General features: G+C 42.6%; 6 protein-coding genes across 8 annotated transcripts; 3 read left to right on the top strand and 3 right to left on the bottom strand.

Moving 5' to 3' along the window:
* Nucleotides 1-296: 296 nt before the first annotated feature.
* LOC108028973 (disco-interacting protein 2) lies at nucleotides 297-7,774 on the bottom strand. 2 transcript variants are annotated; one of them, XM_017101024.3, is made up of 16 exons: nucleotides 7,366-7,774; nucleotides 6,953-7,024; nucleotides 6,494-6,883; nucleotides 6,062-6,441; nucleotides 5,829-5,919; nucleotides 5,176-5,728; nucleotides 4,780-5,120; nucleotides 3,400-4,722; nucleotides 2,916-3,025; nucleotides 2,769-2,850; nucleotides 2,616-2,720; nucleotides 2,187-2,556; nucleotides 1,467-2,127; nucleotides 963-1,411; nucleotides 753-901; nucleotides 297-685 (listed from the first exon to the last, which is right to left on the bottom strand). In XM_017101024.3, the coding sequence occupies exons 1-16, from the start codon at nucleotides 7,436-7,438 to the stop codon at nucleotides 582-584; spliced, it is 5,253 nt and encodes a 1,750-aa protein (XP_016956513.1). In that variant the 5' UTR covers nucleotides 7,439-7,774; the 3' UTR covers nucleotides 297-581. The 2 variants fall into 2 exon arrangements, with proteins under 2 accessions (XP_016956513.1, XP_016956505.1); XM_017101016.3 differs by having other exon boundaries at nucleotides 2,916-3,076.
* Nucleotides 7,775-7,899: 125 nt separating this feature from the next.
* On the top strand, nucleotides 7,900-8,792 carry LOC108029017 (augmin complex subunit wac). The gene is made up of 3 exons (XM_017101066.3): nucleotides 7,900-8,082; nucleotides 8,149-8,461; nucleotides 8,515-8,792. Exons 1-3 carry the CDS (start codon nucleotides 8,079-8,081, stop codon nucleotides 8,687-8,689), a joined length of 492 nt encoding a protein of 163 aa, XP_016956555.1. The 5' UTR covers nucleotides 7,900-8,078; the 3' UTR covers nucleotides 8,690-8,792.
* A 93-nt stretch (nucleotides 8,793-8,885) lies between these two features.
* LOC108028990 (staphylococcal nuclease domain-containing protein 1) lies at nucleotides 8,886-14,039 on the bottom strand. Its single transcript, XM_017101035.3, has 4 exons — nucleotides 13,771-14,039; nucleotides 11,699-12,539; nucleotides 10,007-11,442; nucleotides 8,886-9,614 (listed from the first exon to the last, which is right to left on the bottom strand). Exons 1-4 carry the CDS (start codon nucleotides 13,861-13,863, stop codon nucleotides 9,204-9,206), a joined length of 2,781 nt encoding a protein of 926 aa, XP_016956524.1. The 5' UTR covers nucleotides 13,864-14,039; the 3' UTR covers nucleotides 8,886-9,203.
* Nucleotides 14,040-14,285: 246 nt separating this feature from the next.
* Nucleotides 14,286-15,066, top strand: LOC108028952 (39S ribosomal protein L17, mitochondrial). Its single transcript, XM_017100994.3, has 2 exons — nucleotides 14,286-14,562; nucleotides 14,622-15,066. Exons 1-2 carry the CDS (start codon nucleotides 14,365-14,367, stop codon nucleotides 14,952-14,954), a joined length of 531 nt encoding a protein of 176 aa, XP_016956483.1. The 5' UTR covers nucleotides 14,286-14,364; the 3' UTR covers nucleotides 14,955-15,066.
* Nucleotides 15,033-15,663, bottom strand: LOC127010820 (follistatin-related protein 1). Its single transcript, XM_050885961.1, has 2 exons — nucleotides 15,225-15,663; nucleotides 15,033-15,169 (listed from the first exon to the last, which is right to left on the bottom strand). The coding sequence occupies exons 1-2, from the start codon at nucleotides 15,472-15,474 to the stop codon at nucleotides 15,123-15,125; spliced, it is 297 nt and encodes a 98-aa protein (XP_050741918.1). The 5' UTR covers nucleotides 15,475-15,663; the 3' UTR covers nucleotides 15,033-15,122.
* Nucleotides 15,664-17,169: 1,506 nt separating this feature from the next.
* Nucleotides 17,170-20,000, top strand: LOC108031020 (uncharacterized). 2 transcript variants are annotated; one of them, XM_017104232.3, is made up of 5 exons: nucleotides 17,170-17,285; nucleotides 17,624-17,866; nucleotides 17,960-18,097; nucleotides 18,202-18,381; nucleotides 18,740-20,000. In XM_017104232.3, exons 2-5 carry the CDS (start codon nucleotides 17,650-17,652, stop codon nucleotides 18,760-18,762), a joined length of 558 nt encoding a protein of 185 aa, XP_016959721.1. In that variant the 5' UTR covers nucleotides 17,170-17,285; nucleotides 17,624-17,649; the 3' UTR covers nucleotides 18,763-20,000. The 2 variants fall into 2 exon arrangements, with proteins under 2 accessions (XP_016959721.1, XP_016959712.1); XM_017104223.3 differs by having other exon boundaries at nucleotides 17,187-17,269.
* The last annotated feature ends 100 nt before the right edge of the window (nucleotides 20,001-20,100 follow it).

Raw genomic sequence — 20,100 nt, forward strand, 5'->3', positions numbered from 1 at the left:
GATATATGTATGTATAGGAAATAACTAAGACGGCCTGAAAGCGGATAAAGGTAAGAAGAATGATAGAAGAATTCCTAAGTATTCCCAGTAATGTACAGGGCTTATTTAATCTTATTTATAAAACCAAAGGGATTGGGCAAAATTTTTGGAACGCCTCCTAGGCCTGAAAAAATGTTTGCTTTGCTACATAATAATGGAAAATCCATTTTTCTTTTTATCGCCCAAAGCATTTTTAAAAATATTTAAGGATAGATATTACATGTTAAAACTTTTAAAAGTCAAAAAATATTTTAAAATTATGTAAATTGTTGTTTATTCAGACTTATGTATAAATATTAAATGTTTTTGTTGTCACTAATATGGTCGTATAAAGTTAAATAGTTCAATTATTTTAAGAAAGTTTTACCATCTATGCTAGTACTCTAAAAGGAAATGCGTAATAATGTGGTGGTCCAAACCAAAATGAGCCATTTCATATTTTTTAATGGGTTGCGATTGTTTTTAAATAAGATACGAAGAAAACGCATGCTTACGTTTTCTCACTGCGTAGTGGCGATTTCATCATAAGAATAAATGTGTATTTACATGTTATATGCTACGTATATGGGATCCAATTGGTCGGCCAAAAAGCCATCCCGTAAATGCATCCGTTGCTTTTCGCCCCGACTATTAATAGGCACCACACCTGAAATTAGAAGGTTCTTAAAGTTAATACTCAAGTTCAAGTCAATTGATACATTTTAATTACAAACCTGGATCGACAACTACAACAACGCCCACTATAAGCTGATGATCTTCTAATACTGTGTTTGTTACCAACGGAACCAAATCCAAAGCTTCTGATTCATTGCCGTCTAGTTCAACAACTACGACTAATAAATTAGTCCATGTGAAAACGGCACTAGGTAAAATAAATAAATTAAATTTGAATTCTTTTTAAATGTTTGTTTTACAAGTCCTACCACTCAGCTATTTTTTTGTGACAGCGCATTACAGAATTTTCGATATCTATCGGATGATAGTTCATGCCACGTAAGGAGATCACTTCATCGACAGCTCCAACTACATACACCGCGTCGTGTAGTTCTTGGTCATTCGAATTGCCTGCCCCGCCTATTAGGCTATGCTCAGAACTGGCACCCAAGGAAACATTTGAAAAATTTAATTGCAATTGGCTCATGGAATTCACCGACTCCGTATCACTATCACGACTAGCCACACTTGGTGTGGTCTCGTCTAGTAATGAGGCTGCCTGAGAACACTCGGTGCGTCGTAGAAATCCCAAATATCCAGTACGTGCATATAATTCAGAGGTGGCCCCAGTTACTAATTTTGCGTTGAAGTGATCATTGTAGTCAGTTTCATCGCCATAAATAGTAAAGTATCCATTCGCATTGTGAGGAGCTTGAACCTAACGAAAATATAATATATTAGTTATTGTTAATATTCAATTATTAATAGCTTGCCCAAATTTCTCCCAAATGCGAGTCGCCACAGTGGCCCTTGGTATCCGGATTTGCAATAATCACTTTTACTCCTGGTAAAAGCTTTCCTGATTCTATTACACATAGCGAATTTGGCGCCCCGCGCTCCACCAAAGCCACTCGGTTATTTCGCAAGGCTCTCATATCTACGTAAACCTGAGCACTCTCTGCAGAACTAGCTCCTTGGACACAAATGGCCGGATTCACACGACATCCAAATGAAGTGGAGACACAGCGAGTATTTAAGCCAAGGGCTTGGAACAGCTTACAAAACTGCTGGGTCAGCTGCACTCTTGGGCGCTCCTCCGCAACTACAACACACGTCCTCACGCAACGCAAGTCAATGTTTCGTTGCTTTAAGGAGGGTATAGAATTGCTAAGAGCTTTCGTGCATAATTCTATAACGCCATATGAGCAGAAGGTGTCGCGAACACGATGTTGCGAGAGAGTTGACAGCCACAAACTGGGATTCGTTTCAACTTCGTAGGGTGCGATAAGAATTGAATGGTGGCCACTGTATACTCCGATAAGAGTCCACATTACAAAACCAAGGCCGCAATAGGGATCCAAACATAACGCAACATGACGAGAAGGATACAGCTCACAAGCCAATTTTAAACTGGCGCAAAGACTAGAGAGAGATCTATTGGATAAACAAAAATTAAAATACATTTTTTTTTAACGCTATTTGAATTTAGTTACCGATGCGTTATGTTAACACCGCTAAGACGGCCACAAGTTGACACGCTGAAATCCAAATAGGCGCTAGAATCGAAGGAGACCGTAGCTATGCCGGCATATTTGCGTTTTGGGTTGTCGTCAATGTCTAATATAGGTGGCCATGTCTTTGGGTCAATAGAGGTTGCCGCCTCTCTGGATTTTAGTAACTTAATTATAGGTTGAATAGAGAGCACAATGCCACTTTTTGAAACATCAACAATCATGCGGACAGTGGGTAATGTGGTATTTAAATTTTGTGGATGTGGAGGCCGTATGGTAATTGGTATTGCACCCAAATAGAGGCATCCGTAAAATGCGCACAACAAATCAAGTCCTGGAGGAAATATAAGCGCTGCACAAAAAGTGTGGTTATTATTACTTTACTAATAGCGGCCATCTCGAAATTCTTACCAACATGATCGCCAGGCTCTATTCTTCCGCGTTCTTGTAACAATGCCGCTATTTTCTCTGCCCGCTTGTGTAACTCAGAGCATGTCAGAGTTTTTGCAATGGCACCTACAAAACAAATTAGAGTTTTTTTTTTACAAAAGAGATGGATCTTACCCTTAGAATTCAGCAATGTGAATATTATGTGATCTGGAGAGGTTCCTGCTCGCCAACGCAACACTCCAGTTATAAGTTGTGGCTGTCAAAGTACCGACAAATAAAAATTAAAAATCATGCTCATTAAAGATGGGCATATTGACCTACCTTGCGCTCACAATCTTCGGCCAATCCAACATCCCGTCCATGGGCTTCAGCGAGGCGATTGCCCTGCACTAAATTTCCAACCATCACAGAGGCTGGTCCTACACCCGTGTCTGTAATACCACATCCAGATGAAGAGCTTAATTTTGCGGCAGTTTGCACACCTTATTTTGTTTGGGGAATGGTTAGTAGTAGAATGATTTGTCGTTTTTGTACAAGGATGTTCAATACAAAAATGATTAATTAAAGCGATCTCATTAGTTATGTTGGCATTTGTGATTGTTGTCGATATTATACAGTGGTGTTATTTTTTGTTTTTGCAGTGAGTGTTGTAGTGGTCATAGAAGTAATCGCAGCGTTGTTGAGGTGTTGGTGGTTAAAAATAGAGGAAAGCAATGTTTGTATTTTAATAAGGTAAATTAAGCAGAGAAAGTCCAACAAAGCCAATTATTTAAACGTTTTAAATTCGATTAAGGGGAAAACTCACCTTGATGCAATTCTCGTGGCTTTGGTAGATTGGTGACACATGTGTGTGGGCACATCAAAACATTTGCTGGGTGAAGGGATCCTTCCAAAAATCGTCGTCTTGCCTCACATAAATGAATGCCCCCGAGGGGAGTCTTGGGCAAATGATTTGGTGGAACCAATGCCAGGCAGTAAATGCCAACCTGATGAATGGAGTCTACTGCCTGCAGAACGCGCGACATCCATTGGAAACTTTCTTCCTCAGAGCAGTCGGGACGTTGTTCAGCAATAACACACACGCGTTCGTCACGCAATACTTTAATGCTAAATACAGCTATGCGTCCGCGGTAAATGAACCGCATTGGTTCCACTGCTAGTACTGTGGCAATTATGTCATCCGCATTGTGTTTTCGACCGGTAACCGTCATTAGACCGTCGCGGGACCCGCAGACAAAGACCAAGCCTCCAGGACCAAGGAAGCCCAGAAGACCGGACCTCACGTAAAAGTCTTCTCCAATAGGTTTGGAAATAATGTTTACCGTACCATTTCCATCTTTTGGTTGCTCGAATTCTTCCAAAAGTGGTTGAACTTTAAAAGTGGAGTTCGTCATTCCATCGAGACCAAAGTAGCTGGCACTTGTGGAACCACTAGTGACACATATTTCACCGACTTGATCAGTTTTGCATAGCACTGGAGATCCTTCCGAGCGCACGACTACCATTTGCGCTGCAGGCATAACTTGACCACAATCCTGTAAAGTTAGTGACGTTAACGAGTCTTCACTGTCCACTCTCACTACTCCATGTGAAAGAGCTGCCATGGAAAGCACACCCCGTCCTGTAGCTGATGGACTAAATCCACAGGATCCACGTCCAGGTCGACGAAGTGAGACAGTAAATACTTCAGAGCTACTAGCACATGGACAAATCGCATCTGAGCGTAGTCCTTTTGCTTGAAAAACACTCAAGAACTGGTCACAAGATGAAAGTGACCAAGGATTGGCTCCATCGGCTACTAGCAACATTCGCAGAGAAGAGAGCGATATGTCCTTGTGGTCTTTAGTAGCTAGTAAGCCCCAGTGTAGATCACGACTTTTAACCAAGCAGCAGGAGGCCCGGTGTTTTGTTATTAATTGCATCCAGCTGGATGGACGCAACTTCATCAAGGCATAGGGTATGAAAATAACATGCATACCATTCAAAACGGAAGTCAAAACTGAATGCCATAATCCCACTTCACGCTTGAAATCCAAGACACACACAATGGTTTCGCCTTCCGTGTAGTGGCACGCCATAGTCAAAGCACGGCAATGATTGATCATGGCTGCACGGGTAACAGTGACACCTATAAAAAATGGATAATTGTTACCAGTGTCTGCTAACTGATGTAGCAATAACTTACCCATAACACTGCCTTCCTTATCAGTCGTGTATTCTATATAAGCTGCAGCAGAGTCGTCAACTCGTAGATTGCCCACATTGAATTCCTTTGGCGGCTTAGGTAAATGCTCAGTTACAAACCACTGCAAACGAGGCCAACCCTTTAATTTGGCGATTTCCCCTGTAGTGGATGATTTGGGGAGACCTTTTAAGCATGCCTCTGAGGTTAATGCCACAGTTATGCCACAAGAACTCAATAAAAATCCCACTTGCTGCGGAGGTGTATCTGAGCTAGAGAGCGGTAACTCTATTGGAAGGGGAACCAAGCCCCGAAACATACAACCATACCATGCTGTAATAAAACTGAAAGTGGTTTGAGTAAATTGTGTTAAAAATTAAATATATGTGTTATACTAACCTCAAGGGGTCATTATTGGGATAAACCAAAGCAACTCGATCGCCTGGCTTAAGAGTTACTTGCTCAGGTCCCTTGCTGAAGATTTTCGTGGACAAAGCATACGCAATCTTTTGTGCGCGCGAAAGCAGTTTGCCATAAGTCAACGTAGTAGTTATTTTGCCATTAGGATCAAGGACAGTAGCCATGGGACTTTTAAAAGAATTAGTGCCATATCGTTGAAGTGCGCACTCGAGTGTCCGCGGAAGTCCTGCTGGTATAGACAGTTGCTCGCCTTGCACAGGAGTCATTGTGCTGCCCTCCGGTTTGGGGGCATTCGGATCCTTTGTGTTGGCAGCAATCTCCAGCTCGATGTCGTTGTCTTCATAGAATTCCGGCAGCGGACGGCGCTTGGGTCTTTTAAGAGTGTTAAGCAGTTGCTGTATTTTAGCTGACACTTTCCACTTGCCATTGGCATCTACTTCGTTTAGTTCATTTTGAGTAACGTTAACATATCGAGTCACTCGGTCAGCAGCTCGATGTGCATTATTAAATTGTGTGATGTCAGGAGCGTTGACTAATAAAAGAACGAAAATAAATATATTACTTATGAGGTTTAGCCACTTGCACATGTGGATTTAAATTTAATTGAGTTTATTGAAAGTTCAATTACGTACGTTGCTTTTGCTTGAACGCTTTGTCAGAGAAGTCATTTTCGCGCTTGTATGCAATTGGCGGCGCGTCTGTGCATAAGGCGTCCGATGTAGGCTGAATAAAATAAAATCTTCCATTAAATACCATTTATTGAATGTAAAAATCAAACAGCTAAAAATTGCTATCTGAGAAATGAATTACACGGCTCCAGAACACAAAATTATAGCAGTAATATTATGCCACAACTATTACTCACCAGTGGAGGTAAATTTTGAGGGGGCCGCCTTTCTGGAGCGCTACTCGACGATGTATACTTCTGATTTGGCATTTGGTTCTGTTTTGCATCCGGCCTGGAATGCTGTTGGGAACCCATCGATGATTCACGAATTGGGGGTTTAATTATTGGTTCGGGTGGTAAAATACTGTTGCTAATATGATCCCGTGGATAATTGTACTCCTTGTCGGGGGAAATGGTTTCCTCGGGTATGGATTCGTCATCCGTCGATGAGTCCAGCTCATCATTGCAACCAGGGCTTCTGTTCAGGACAGATGTGCGCTTTGATGGCATGGGAAGGCTGGGTTTTGGTCTACCTTTAAGAGCTGCTAGTGCCTGCTGAACGGCCTCCTGTCGTACTTCTGCGAGTTGAAAGGTCAGAGTACGGTATCATTGAAAATTGGCGCTACTTACCAGAATGATAGCGTTTCTCATTGTGCGTAACTTTGCGCTGTGTGCGTCGTTGACGATGCTGACTATTATTAGTTGACTGTAGATTCTGAAAACCACTGGGCTCGCGAGTATTTTGATATCCGGGATCGCCAACTGCTCCACCCTGTGGCCGCATATTCTCGTAGCCGGGAGCGCTAGCATGCCCGACCTGAGGCGTTAATGGCTGATGGAAGTCGATCTTTTTGGAATGTCTTTGCTGTGAGGAAGATAGGGAGGGCACTTCGGTCACATAGCTATAGCCCTCGCTGGACACTATGACCCCGTCGTTATTGATGTTTCCGTGGCTGTTGCTATTGTTGGTATCCTTGACGTTGTAGTAGGGCGGCGGCGGAGTACTCTTTACCTTGTCGCCTTTTCGCAAACGGATGAAGGAAGATTAAGTATTGTCAGCAAGCAAATACCCAAGCCCCATCCACATACCTTCATGCTTCTTAAGGAACGGCTGCAACAGCTTCGCCCTCTTCTTTTCGTAGCCTTTCTGTGTAATGTCCCCTGGAAATTTAGATAGCAAAGGGTTTTTAACTGTTTCGCTGGGTTTTGTTGCCATTAATGTTAGTCATGGAACAGCTACACAATCGTGATCATGATGATCTTATTCCGAAAGACCAACACATGACATACACACACTTTTCTTTTAATTGATGCCTCACTGTGTGTGTAGGCTTCGGCAAAGGAAATGCCAAAAACATATCTGGTAGTTTATAATCCAAATTGGGAGCTGTTCAATTTGTCGGTGCTCAATATATTTTCACTATTTCATTTTCACCAAAACATTCCCAGATTAACTGTAATTGATTTTCCATTCTATTAAAAACAGGCGAAAATTGGTATACCTTCCGAGAGCTCCAAATCCAGTTCGGCGAGCTTCTCGCGAACATAGCCAGGCAACGATGAAGTGTGCTCCATGGCCGGAGAATGTAAAACAGCTTCCTGGTTTTATTCGATGATCCTCTTTTGATATAGGCGTTTATCTTTTTAGTTGGGCCCAGTACACAACAACACACACCCAGACACCGCTACTTTCCCACTTCGTTGTCAAAAATCGATCGATTGGCCACTCATTTTTTCACATTTTGCCCGGGAAAATCAATACTTTCGCACTTCCGCAGACCAAATGCTTTTGAAAAACATTTTAACGATTATTTTACTAACACCCTTTCTGAATTTGCACAATGAAAGTAAACAAAGAGAAGTAGCCGTACAAATCGATTATATGAGCTAGCAAAAACTTGATAACTATTTTACCGTACTTTTGGTCTGCTGGTTTTTTTTGCGTTTTTCAACAAACGGTCACACTGTAAAAATTCATCGAATATTTTTTTCTATTTATTTACTTCATTTTGTAGCCCTGAAATGCTGCATCCTGCGATTATCGATGGCTAGAAAATTAAAGAAGGCTTCATCAACAAAAACAAATTTAAAGTTTTGCGTGAATCCAGGGTTTTAATAAAATTTTGTCGATTGCAGCCGCGTTATTTGCCTTGCCAAACCGGCTTTTTGCAATATCGGCTTCGACGCCATCATTAGTTTCCGACCTCCAATCAAAATGCGTGAGTTTATTTGAAAAGTGCTATGAAATTAATTTTTAACTTATAATACTAATTCTAATTATACAGAGAGTTTAAAGATTCAAGAGGAAATCAAATCTTTAAAGGCCCTAGGCCAGCATTTCGAAGAGCAGCTGAGGCTGGCAAGCGTCGAGTTGGGGGACTTCTCTGATGAAGATCTGGCACTTCTTGACAAATGCGTGCATTACTATGCTCTTTCCCAAATCCACGATTTAAATCTGAACTTCATGCGTGACTTTTACTGTGCCAGGAAAAGAGAATGTATCGAAAACAGGCAGACCAAAGTGCAACAACGCATAGAGCTGCAGCGTATAAAGTCTGCCATCGAGGAGGCAACTAAGGACGTAGCCGTCTTGGAACGGTAACGATTAACCGATTTAATAGCGGTGACTAAACCTGACCTTTCTGTTGCAGGTTTGTGAATGCAGCAGAAGAGCGGCTCATTCCAGATATTGTCGTTTTGCAACGTAACAGCCAACATCTTGCCACCAAACAGGCCTTGTTGGACAGACAAAAAAACCTGAAGATACCGAAGGATTTCAACATTGAGAGCGTCATTGAAAAGGTGGATTCGCTCGAACGGCCATAGTGAATGGTATCGACTTTGTTTTTTAAAAAATTATTTAATTGTATTTACTCAGTAATGCAAAAACACTTTACAATAACATAAAATCTGCAAATTTAAAAGACAACGTTGAGGTTTACAAGGTTAGCATCCTTCAGACAAGCAGCATTACAATATGCTTTATGAAGGACAAGCGTTTACAAAGGGTTCCAATTGATGCTAGGTTGTGTCAAATATTTATTTAAAAGATCATGATTGGAAAACTAGAAGACCAAATAATTATTAATAATATGCCAGCAGCTCAAAGCATACAAAAAATGTACTGTGTTCTTCCATGCCATTGCTCATATGTATGTATGTATTTCCAATGTGGTATATGTATCATATATATTGGTGTGTATAGATAGAATTAGTAATTTCATATTCTTTAAGTTGTTTCTTGTTGTTATGTATATAAAGGGCGGGTATGTGGCAGACAAACATTTCGGCTAGTAACGCGCATCACGCCGCAAGCCTACTCCATGTTTCCAGCCATATTCTAGCGGAACTCGGGCGCGTCATCCTGTGTTATGTCGCCGTACTTCCAGATGGCCAGATGCGCGGCTAGAGCTGCTTCCTGCGCGGCCCTGTATTGGTCCACAAGGTCTTTGAGCTTACGCTCACGACGCTTTTCGGCCAGAACAAGACCCTCGGCGACAAGCTGCTTTCCAAAATCGGCTTTAGTTGTCGGATCGTGAAGCGTGGCCAAGTTTGGTGACCCAGCCACCTTTAGCTCCACATTAAGTTGCACCTTATGGTTCAAAACGTCTTCGGAAAAGGCACGCAAGGCTTCTTCCTTATCTTCGTTGTCAGAAGGCAGGGCGACTAAGGCCAGAGCATACTCCGTGGCGTACGGTTTTTCGCTGCTAAAGGCTGGGGGCAAGGCTGCCAAGCGGCTGGTTGGCAATGTCTGAAAAGGGAATTTGGTATTAATACCTAGAATTTAACACTTTTCAATTAATTATGTTGGGACGTGTCGCAACTCAAAGACATTTGCAGCATGGTTTTGGCGCCCCCAGCCACTTTGCGTTCCTGCCCTTACGTATTTTATTCTGCTACTTTGGACATCAGTTGATCCAAAAAATATGGAACAATTTCTGTACCTCTTAAGAGAAATTCATACGGCTCGGACGGAGTACACATTTGACGCAGGTGTAGGGTTTAGCTTACGCCATCACGCAACGTATATAGTCATATGGGAAGCATATTTGATATAGCAAGCTTATGACTCATGCGTTTCACTTTAAGCCGGAAACGGATCTAAGGAACTTGCAGATTATACTCCATCCAGGCTAGACTTACCTCCTTGTTGCCATAATCGATGTACAGGACGGTGGCGTTACTGCCCTGAACTCGTTCCACCTTGGCGCGGTACCATTGATTATCAAGAGTGAACTGAGCAGCCACTAGGTCGCCACGCTTAGGAGTGTATGATCCAGCGATAGGTGGATTGGTTTGGAAGTCGGCATGAAGCTTGCTCATTAGGGACTCTAACTTGGATCCGTTTTCCACGGACTGAGCGAAGAATGTCAGAGTTTCGGTGATCTCAGTGACAATCACATTTTCGTAATTGACCTTGCGCTCTACCACCACCTTGTCCTCCTTCTCTTCTTCAACAACAGGCTTTTCCTCAGGCACTTGTTCCACGTAGTTGGTCCAGATGTTTTTCTTGGCGGCCTTGGCCCGGTCCTCAGCACTCTTCAACTGGCGGTAGTATTCCGATTTCTCGGCACTGAAGTGGACTTCCGCTAGACCCTCTTCCACCAGAGCAACGGACAGGTTGGCACCGCTTTCCGTCCAAAGCCAACCGATCACTGAAGATCCTGCCTTATCGGTGGTATCGATATGCACGGAAACGTCCCGCTGCAAGACACGCTCGCGGGTAAAGGTCAGAGCCTCATCACCAAAAGGTTCTCCCTCCTGGGCAGGAACGCCATTTAGCGCTGGGCGGGAGGAGCGCGGACATGATATGCCGGCAAGCAGGAATGTGACCAAGCAGCTATCCTTTGGCACGAAGAGTCGAAGGCGGGACCCGCTAGCAACAAACTCCACGATAGCCTCAGTACGTAGAGCACGCTGCCACGAGGGCAAATATTGGACTTTAATTCGGGAATGGTCAACAGTCAAGTCATTGACTCGCAGTGTGGCGTTATCCTTCTTTGCGTGCAGTCCCTTCAGTCCTTTTATAGCTTGCTGCTCGGCAGCAATCAACTGATCATAAGCGGAAGATCTCTGATCGTCGTCCTGTCGATACCGAACACATGTAGCCAAGCCCTTGGCCACCATAGCCTCAGCAACGTTTTGCCCGCCAATGGAGACAGTGTAGCAGTATTTCTCGGGGAAGTTTTCACGTGGAGGCGATATGTAGTCCAGGTTGCACTGCACTTTCTTATTAATCAACTTTTTGCGCAGAAACTCGCGGGCGTCGAACATGTGTGGAATTTCATAAAGTGGCCGGTAGTTCTTTCCGCGCGGGGGAGCCTTAACGATTTCTTCGCCATCTGTGCCAACCACCGCACGTTGGTCGCGCGGAGGCCTGATGGACGAAAAGAAGACCTTCTTAATTTGGCCGTTGGAGAGCCGTACATTAATAGCATCGCCGTTGAAAACCTCAACTACGGTTCCGGAGAAGTCCTTCTCCTTCGAGTTAAATGCGGGTGTTTTTGCTTGATAGTCTTGCCATTGACGCAGGCGTTTTTCCTTGGCAATACGCTCCGCAGCACGCAGCTTATCGGCGCCTAAAAAGGGAGCGGTAATCGTTGTTTAAGTCAAAGCAGCAATATATTTAATTTGCTAAATCTGGAAAGCAAATGTTGATGTCGTCGGGGTGAAATGAACTTGGCGACAATGTTTAGTCACAAAATTCTTGGAGTCCGTCTTTTTTCTGGCAGCCGGTTGCAAACAGTGAACAGCACAACAAAAGGTTGTTTACCAATTCGGCACTGTGCTGTGCAAACGAGCTGCGGATTTGTCTTAAAAATCTGCTTAACTCACCCGTCTTCATAACAGCCATGGACCAGTCCACACATTTGGCAAGTCCCTCGCGCAGGAGTGATTCTGCAATGTTGCCCTTCGGGTACAGAATCGTTCCAATAAAGTTCGAGTTGTTAACGGATTCCAGCCGGATTTCCACGTCCCGTTGCAACAGACGGGTCTCTACGTAATAGCGTGCCTCGTCGGCGAACGGCACCTTCACACTCAGGTCCGGCTTGCCGTCAGCATCCAACTTGACACCTGGACAACGAATGCCCGAAATCATCAAAGTGATGTAGTGAAAGTCGGGGAGCAAGAACGCACGGACCGTGGAACCATCGCGCACGTGCTCGATGATCGCTTTGACCGGCTTTCCTCCATAAATATCTACCAAATGGGCGGGGTTCTCGTGGGCCCACTTGATGTTGCGAACCTTGTCCGCTACAATTGCGTTGGACGACCACTTGCCACGGCCCGCAGCACGCGCCTGGTCTTCCAACTCGATGAGAGTCTGCTGCTCGGCCGTGGGGCGCCCCTCGCGGCGCACAGACACCAGGCCCTCGCGAACAATAGACTCGACCACATTCTCCCCAGTCTCCTTGTCCTTGCCGATCCATACGAAACCGTACTCTCGGTTCGAGTTGGCTGGCTTGTCGAACGTGAAGGTCACCTCAGCGCCAATGAGCTTCTTGCGCAGAAACTCACGAGACTCCCAAGCCCAGGGTTCGTCTTTGGTCTCGTCGCCACCAGCGCCGGGACGTCGAGCCAACTTCGGTGCCAGGACATGCGAGAAGGTGATTTGTTTCTCTGGAGGCGGTGCTCCCTTGGTCGCGCGGATAACTACAGTGTCGCCGGAGAGAACCTGGAAAAGTCCGAATGAGGTTAAAATTCAATGCACGTGTGGGCTAGAGGTGGACACCTAAAGGTGCCCCTATCGCCACTCAGTAAAACGCGAGCAATAGCACTATCGATATATCGAATACTTTAGTCTATATCACGTGAAAGTGGGAGTCTTACTAATTATCGGAACCTAAAACAAATTTCCTCTTGTGCGTAAGAATGGGTAAAAATTAAATAACACGTGTAGTGTTCATTAAATAGCGCCTGCGCTAAAAAGCTGCCGCATATGTGAACCCTTTTGAAACCAGAATACCGGTCGCCCAAAGGATTTCTTTGTGCTGGTAAAAGGAAATTCGGTGGATTGCTCCAACTGAAAAGAGGCCTGCTCTTAAACCGGTTTAGGGGCAAAAAAGTAACAGCCATCTTTTGTAGGTGCCTCTTTTCAAAAATGTACGAGCCGTCCTCCTAGAAAACTCGAGGAGTTTCATATTCATAGGCAATGTGAAATGGAGAGAAGCGAGCGCGCAGAGGGCAATATGTTAATGGGCAGCTTCCAGGGCGTCGGCTAATACCTCCAAGATCAACAGGTTTTTTCGAGTGAGGGCGAGTCAACTTTCGGCATGTCGACACTTTGTTTGCAGGGTGCCAACGTCACCAAGCAAGATTATGCCGCGAAGCTCTGCCGTTCTTATTGTTATCACTATCGCCGCCATCGCGCGTACAAAAGTCCACCGAGCTGACTGAAAATGACCATCGAACTCCGGCGGCCGGCAAAAAAGCTGCCAAGAAGTGAAAGTAGATGCTGAACAAAGCAGAACTAGGGCCCATTACATTCATTAATAGCTGAAAACTGACCCTCGCCTGGGAGGTTAGAAACGAACCCATTCAGCGCACAAATAAAGCCTCAGGAGGGGGAACAGAGTAGCAGCTCCGGATTGGAGTCTCCCAATGCCGGTTAATCATATTCGTTGGCGACGCGAAAGACCAGCTCCAGCAGCAAGAACAACAAGCGCCCGAAGAAAATCTGCCAGCTTGGCACCTACATATAACTTTCATTTCTTCGGATCGAACGAGCGTGTGCAACGTGTCACACACACGCACTGAGCCTATACGCGTCTCACTCGCACTTGTCAGAGTTGCACTCGGCTGCTTTCCGCCGCGTTTGCCACGCTGATGAAAGATAGTACTTTTCACTTGTTTTCTCACTGAGATTCCAAACCAAAAGACCGTCCCCCAAATCCCATCCGACTTACCTGCTTCACAATGCCGGACAAAGACTTGGCAGGCGCTGGCGGGGCGTCTTTTGCTGCTCCGGCAGCTGTCGCGCTGTTCGCTGCTGTTGCCATTTTTTCGTTCGAATGCGGGGGAGTTACTAGCAGAAGGCCGTGGCACTTGGCTTCAATAGCGGAATATTGCGTTGATTGCGTTTCGGGGCTAAACACGGCTTCAACCTAACAAACTTATTTGAGCAAGAGAAGAACCGCACACAAAATCTAAAAAATTTTCACTGAGGTTAAAGTGACCGTGCTGGCTAGAGCTGGCACATTCCCGATAGTATCGAGAACTCGTGCCCAGTGTTATCGGAAATTAACATTTTACTGATATCAAATCTTTGATATCTTGTACGTTTTCTTCAGGCATTTAACAGTTTTAATAAATAAATAATAGCTAACGGGGACTCCAAATTTAATTATTCTGTGTGCCACCCCTCGTTTTTTATATGATATAAAACAAAGGTATCGACACATCGAGTGCGCGCTAGCACGCAGTTATCGATACAGATCCGCCAGCTGTTTGCGGCGCATTACGTGATTTCGTGTTGCTTAAATTGTCGGAACTCAGGTAAAATGAATCAAGCCGATGTAACAAAGCTAATGTCACAGCTGCGGATAGCAGTCAGGCCTAATAAACGCAATTTGAAGAATGCGGATGGTCCGGAGGGTCGGCTGCTGAAGCTGCGGAAGACTGTAACTGCGTTGGTGAAGCACGAGCGCATTGAACTGTTCTACAACCGGGCGGACGAAGCTCGTGGCTACGCCGAACTGGTAAGCAACCGCCACCGGCCAGTTGATGTACAGAGACTTACTAATTTATGCTCTGGCAGCTCATTTCCAATGCCATCCGACATGGGGACCGGTACACGGCTACCATGGAACTGGCCGACTATTGGCTGCTGGAGAAGCAACTAGTGCACAAGCTCTTCAAGGTTCTGGTACCGCGCTATGAGAACTATAATGTGTCATATACTCGCATGTACAAGGCCCCGCGGGACTATCCGGGCGTTTACTACAAGCAGTCTGTGCTGGAGCTTCGGGGCAATCCATACCCTTCGCTAACGGCAGACCATTCTCAAAACCGGAATCTGTTGCACAACGTGCTTCTTGACGAGGCGAGGAAAGAGTTCAGACGTCAGAAACTGTCTGAGTTAACTAATTAGTCCATTGACTTCGCTGGCTGCCTCCGGATAAACGAGTAGCATGTAGCTTGTCGCTTAGAATACAGTTAGGACTTTAAAGCCGTTTTATTATAAATGTTTGTATATACATAAATCCAGTTGTTTGAACTTGTTCGTTCTAAAGTCAACCTTCGAACTTATCCATAAGGACTAAAGCTTACTGACATTGCAATGGCTGAAGTAATCGGTTTTCCAATCTGCAGTTTGATGAATTAGATTTTCAATGACTTCAGGTCATAACAGCTCACTTACCCTTTCCCGTAAGGCAGGCGTCACGCAACATTTCACAGTGGCTGTAGAAAAATTGGTGCTCATTTGTCGAGGCCGCGCAGACTGGCAGGAATGGATCGCAGCTAGTAATAGCTTTACAGGCTGAACCTCTGGCAATAACTGGCACCGACACAGACAGCGCAAGAAACATAAAAATGTCGGAGATCAGAAACCAAGCCAAGCAAATTTTCCTCTCAGAACCAATTGCTAAATTATGCATCCTAAATGGCATTTTTAGCTCACAGAAATGTAATCATAGCAGCACAAATTAGGGAGCGGCTCTTAATTCTGTTTGCTGATCGGAGCTTGATAAGAATTTTCACTTGTTTGTTTCTATTTTTTAGGAAATACGATTGGTTAACTTTGCTATGTACTTTCCAGTCAGTCGCAGAACGTAGAACGCAACTTTTCGATGCCGACACCAACAGCTATCCAACAACTGATAAGCACTGGGTTCAACGCGATGATGCATATTAATTCGCTCTTGTTCCTGAACCCCAAAAGTTGCCATGGAAACGAGCTCGAACACTGGCCAAAGAATCAGTGATAACTTTACCTCTACCTTTCACCGGAAGCTTCTGTTCGTTTACTCCCGGAATTTGCTTTGAATGGGGTTACTCAACTGACTGGAACACCGGCTTTGTTCGAAGCTTCGTGCTCATTCAATCCGGGCAGTCCATATGTCTACAAGTTTTGTAATTCGCATAAAAGAGCCGATTCGAGTACGTACTTAATACGTACGTATGATTTTTTAATAAGTTTATGTGAACTGGTCAAAAAATATAACACTATTTTATAAAGGTTTTATTAAACTCCATTTTAAGTAAAAGAGTGTGCAATAAAGAATTCCATAAGAAAACGACCAGCAAATATAAAAAAGCATGGTTTCATTCAATCTGTTTTAAAAAATATATATTACACTTATTTCTTAGTATAAAATGACAGAAGAAATTAAGCTATATAAAAATAAACTAGAAGTGTCTGGCTGGGTCATCAATTTGTTTTTTTTTAGGTTTGGCTGCAGAACGGAAACAAAACCTGACCACGTGAAGCCGGCAGGTGACTTAATTACATTTGCATTATTAAATTTTATGACAGCTGTTGGGCTCAATAACACCTACATACTGACCCCAGTCTGTTGGTTAAGAGGCATTGCAGTGCCAATTAAACATAGGCGACCTCGTGCCGCTAAGGGGAAAGGGAAGTGTGCTTATTTTTCGGGGCACAAGGTCCGCTTGTTAGGAAAATAGAAACTATTCCTTAACATGAATTAATTGCCATGGCTTTTATTTTGTTTGTCAGGTTAGAAATTTGTCAACAGGCTATTCGTATGGGCTGTTGGATAAAATTGAGCTAAGTATAATATAAGACGGTAAATATTATTCTATTCTAGAGAATTACTGGATATGCAGACGTTCGTGCAATACAAAAAGCAAAGATGTTGCAGAGACATGGGCGGTGCATCGGTGTGCAAGTACAAGAACCCACGACGACCAAACGACGACAAATCGTAATAGGGTGGGGCTGGCAAAATGTCCTTATGAGCCAATGGCCCCATTGATTGTCCCCACAAAATAGTATCGACCAGGCAAGACGTCATATGTGAACATGAGCTAATTGGCATAGCAGTCCTTTGAAATGTTCTCTTAAATGTACACAAGTCTCTAAATAAATTTGCTTCAATGTCTTCAAACAGACATGGTCGAATTTATTTTCGCTGACACTGTAGCCCATAGAAGCCACTTAAGGAACAGAGAAGTCCGGATAAAAATAGAATGTAAAATATTTTTATGCAGAACATGCGCAGCTCATTGATAAAAGCCCAGGCTCCGGTGCGCACTCTCTCCCAACGAGAAATAACGAGAGAAAGGGCTACCCCATGAGCATAAAATCCTGCAGGATATTATACATGCCGTGGCCTTTTATGCTGCTGTCCTTATATCATTTCTTTCAGTTTCGAAGAGTCGTGCAACGAGAGCACTTCTGCCGTAAAGCTATTCTGCGCTGTCTGAGTCTGGAGTTCTTTTGTGTGTATAACTAACGGTTGGTCCTCAATTTTATCGGCTGTGAGCAGGAAAAATTAAAATAAAATGATGGCAATAAAATTCAGCACTTAACCGAATTTAAAATTAGTGTTAAACAAAAATGCTATTAATAACAATGCTCTATACAATTGTGATTTATGTGTGTATTGAAGCAAACTGTTTTGACAATGCAATGTGAAACTTTTTTAAATAAATTGTAGACCTTTTAGATCCTTTTTTATTTAAACTCATATAACATCTTATTATTTAATGTCTATATTTTTTCGCGGGGGTGTTCCCAGATATGTATCTAAAATCATTTTTGTGTTAAGGAATGGGTTTTTCTTTTTTTCGCAGTCGGCAGCACCAGTATAAGTCACACCATGAAAAATAATTTTAACGCACTTTTGCTGGCATCGTTTGTGACTTGGTCGGGGGTGTTGTGTAGCACTGTATGGGGCACCACAGAGGTCCAGGAAACACCTCTCGCACTTCCGGTGGCAGACCAAACGCAGCCCACTACAGCCATACAAGGAGAAGTATGGGAGGAGGATGATCACGAAGTATTAATAAGAAACGAACGTGGCACCAAGAGTGACGGTGAGTCAGAGGCTAGTTGTGCCCTTTATTATAATTCGAGTGAGGGTTGATGCTCTAGATATGCAATTATTAAGTGCGGTACTGTTTTTTTAGGTTTGTCGTGCCGCTACGGCAAGAATCCGTGGACTGAGTGTGATACAAAAACTAATACTCGTTCTAGAACCTTGACATTAAAGAAGGGAGATCCGGCATGCGACCAAACGCGAACGATTCAGAAGAAATGTAAAAAAGGTAAAAGGTTTGAAATTTTCTTGGCTTTCTTTAAAATAGTAAGCCACTTAGAACAGGGGTAAAAGTATATGCCACAATTTATTTTCCGTTTTCTTTTATACTAGCATGTCGCTATGAAAAGGGATCCTGGTCGGAATGCGCAACTGGACAAATGACTAGAGCTGATAAGTTGAAAGCGAGCAGTGATCCGTCCTGCGAAGCAACGCGGGTTATCAAGAAGAACTGCAAGCCCGGAAAGTCCAAGGATAAGAGTGCCAAGGAGCAGCGTAAGAACAAAGATAAAGGTGAGACAACCAGTTTTCAATTTTAGGTACCACATTTCAAACCGTTGACATTGGGGAGCCTAAATAAAATATGGGTCTTTGCAGTGCTAAAATATTTTTAATGATATTAATTTTTCAAAATAATTATTGAGGCACTTAAATGCCTGTAACTTCTTAAATTTGCATAAATATTAAGACACTGAAATTCATCGCTTTACATATAAACAAATATTTACTTAAATGTTCATGCTGCCAAAAGGTATACATAAAAAAGGGAGTTTTGAATAGAAACCCCAATTATAAAATTTCTGAAAGAGTTACTGTTTACTTGTTAAAATCTTTTAAAACCTTTATCTCTTTGTCTTTCATTCACATACAGCTGCTCGCAAAGGACGCGTTTAAGTGATTTCATACTTCCCCCATGTTAGTTTGTGTCAAAGCGATGCAAATAGTTTAAGTTGAAATTATTTTTCAATAAATTCTTAACAGAAAACTCGTAACGACATCAACTGTCTGCTATGTATACCCGAAAAGCATTTTAATTAATGCACATATTGATTAATGTTGTAGTTTGGTTTTCAAGCAAACGATAAACTTAATGTAAACGACAGTATGTTCAACTGTAAAACGTAATAGCAACTTTGCGAAATTTATAATATTTATGCAATGCAGAATAACAATATATTCATACAATACCATACAAACATAAATACCAAATTATTTAGTTAACTTCAAGGTAAAAAGTCAAATGAACATTCAAGCCAACACCCATCATTCTCTGCAATGATTAAAACTGGAGTGACAGTTGCCTCTTAACTTGTGTGACTGTTGAAGACATGAAAATTAGCAGAGTTGTTCTTCAATTGAATTTAAATAATATTAAAAGTAAATCTAAAATGAAAACCAAACAATTAATCTGGTTATTGATGTACAATTTTGGCAAATATCAGCTGCTGTATCTCATCACAAGAAAACAGAACGGTATTACAAAATGAGAAAAATAAACAATGAAATCAAAGGAACGATAAAGTTTCTCATTCGCAGATATTAAATTAATGAAACACTTAGTGTAAATATTGTAAAAATAAAAACCTACTATAGAAAGAAGGAAAACACAAAGACAAACAACAAGACACGACGGTCTAAATCACAGATCCGTCGTAGTTACAACGTAGGCAATTGGCATTTTAAAGTAGTTTACAGCTCACTTTCAATGGGTACAATTAAAATATAAATTTACCATTCCCAAAATTAATATACAAGTCGAAATACAGACAAACATACTTACATTCATACATATTCCAATCAAAAATTGTACCCTTTTGAAGACATGGTTTATCTTTTTAATAAACACATATATAAACGTAGAACGTTAACTACGAATTAATGTATTTTTCTGTAAGCAGTTTTACAACCATACCCTAACATTCATAAAAACAAAGTCAAGAAGGACAGCTCACTCACAGCATGCAAGTTCATAAACACATCATCTTTAGGGGCAGTATTAATCTGAGTCTTTTAATTCCATAAGGAAGAGCATAGAAGCAACTCCCCAAAGTAAAATGAAATTTGTTTACGAAAGTATACAACATAAGAAAAAGTAACTGAACTTTAATAAATACAAATATTACGATATAAAATGTGTTGTGTTTTTTATATCAAAATTCAATGGTTTAATAAGTACTCTTTCCAGGACTGCTCAATGATTTAAGCCTCTGTGGCGTATTGCAAAATTTTGTT

Source organism: Drosophila biarmipes, chromosome 3L, assembly GCF_025231255.1.
Source record: "Drosophila biarmipes strain raj3 chromosome 3L, RU_DBia_V1.1, whole genome shotgun sequence".
Taxonomy (NCBI): Eukaryota; Metazoa; Arthropoda; class Insecta; order Diptera; family Drosophilidae; genus Drosophila; species Drosophila biarmipes.

What these genes read in the sequence shown, in the direction of transcription:
- LOC108028952 (XM_017100994.3), top strand. Translation starts at nt 14,365, where the DNA reads ATGAATCAAGCCGATGTAACAAAGCTAATGTCACAGCTGCGGATAGCA. An exon ending in CTCGTGGCTACGCCGAACTG is followed by an intron (nt 14,563 to 14,621) that starts GTAAGCAACCGC and finishes ATGCTCTGGCAG; the next exon opens with CTCATTTCCAATGCCATCCG.
- LOC108029017 (XM_017101066.3), top strand. An exon ending in GACGTAGCCGTCTTGGAACG is followed by an intron (nt 8,462 to 8,514) that starts GTAACGATTAAC and finishes TTTCTGTTGCAG; the next exon opens with GTTTGTGAATGCAGCAGAAG.
- LOC127010820 (XM_050885961.1), bottom strand. Translation starts at nt 15,474, where the DNA reads ATGCCATTTAGGATGCATAATTTAGCAATTGGTTCTGAGAGGAAAATT. An exon ending in CGCCTGCCTTACGGGAAAGG is followed by an intron (nt 15,170 to 15,224) that starts GTAAGTGAGCTG and finishes ATCAAACTGCAG; the next exon opens with ATTGGAAAACCGATTACTTC.
- LOC108031020 (XM_017104232.3), top strand. Translation starts at nt 17,650, where the DNA reads ATGAAAAATAATTTTAACGCACTTTTGCTGGCATCGTTTGTGACTTGG. An exon ending in ACGTGGCACCAAGAGTGACG is followed by an intron (nt 17,867 to 17,959) that starts GTGAGTCAGAGG and finishes CTGTTTTTTTAG; the next exon opens with GTTTGTCGTGCCGCTACGGC. An exon ending in GCGTAAGAACAAAGATAAAG is followed by an intron (nt 18,382 to 18,739) that starts GTGAGACAACCA and finishes ATTCACATACAG; the next exon opens with CTGCTCGCAAAGGACGCGTT.
- LOC108028990 (XM_017101035.3), bottom strand. Translation starts at nt 13,863, where the DNA reads ATGGCAACAGCAGCGAACAGCGCGACAGCTGCCGGAGCAGCAAAAGAC. An exon ending in CATGGCTGTTATGAAGACGG is followed by an intron (nt 11,443 to 11,698) that starts GTGAGTTAAGCA and finishes CTCCCTTTTTAG; the next exon opens with GCGCCGATAAGCTGCGTGCT. An exon ending in TCGATTATGGCAACAAGGAG is followed by an intron (nt 9,615 to 10,006) that starts GTAAGTCTAGCC and finishes TTCCCTTTTCAG; the next exon opens with ACATTGCCAACCAGCCGCTT.
- LOC108028973 (XM_017101016.3), bottom strand. Translation starts at nt 7,438, where the DNA reads ATGGAGCACACTTCATCGTTGCCTGGCTATGTTCGCGAGAAGCTCGCC. An exon ending in CCGAAGATTGTGAGCGCAAG is followed by an intron (nt 2,851 to 2,915) that starts GTAGGTCAATAT and finishes GTACTTTGACAG; the next exon opens with CCACAACTTATAACTGGAGT. An exon ending in CACAAAAAAATAGCTGAGTG is followed by an intron (nt 902 to 962) that starts GTAGGACTTGTA and finishes TATTTTACCTAG; the next exon opens with TGCCGTTTTCACATGGACTA.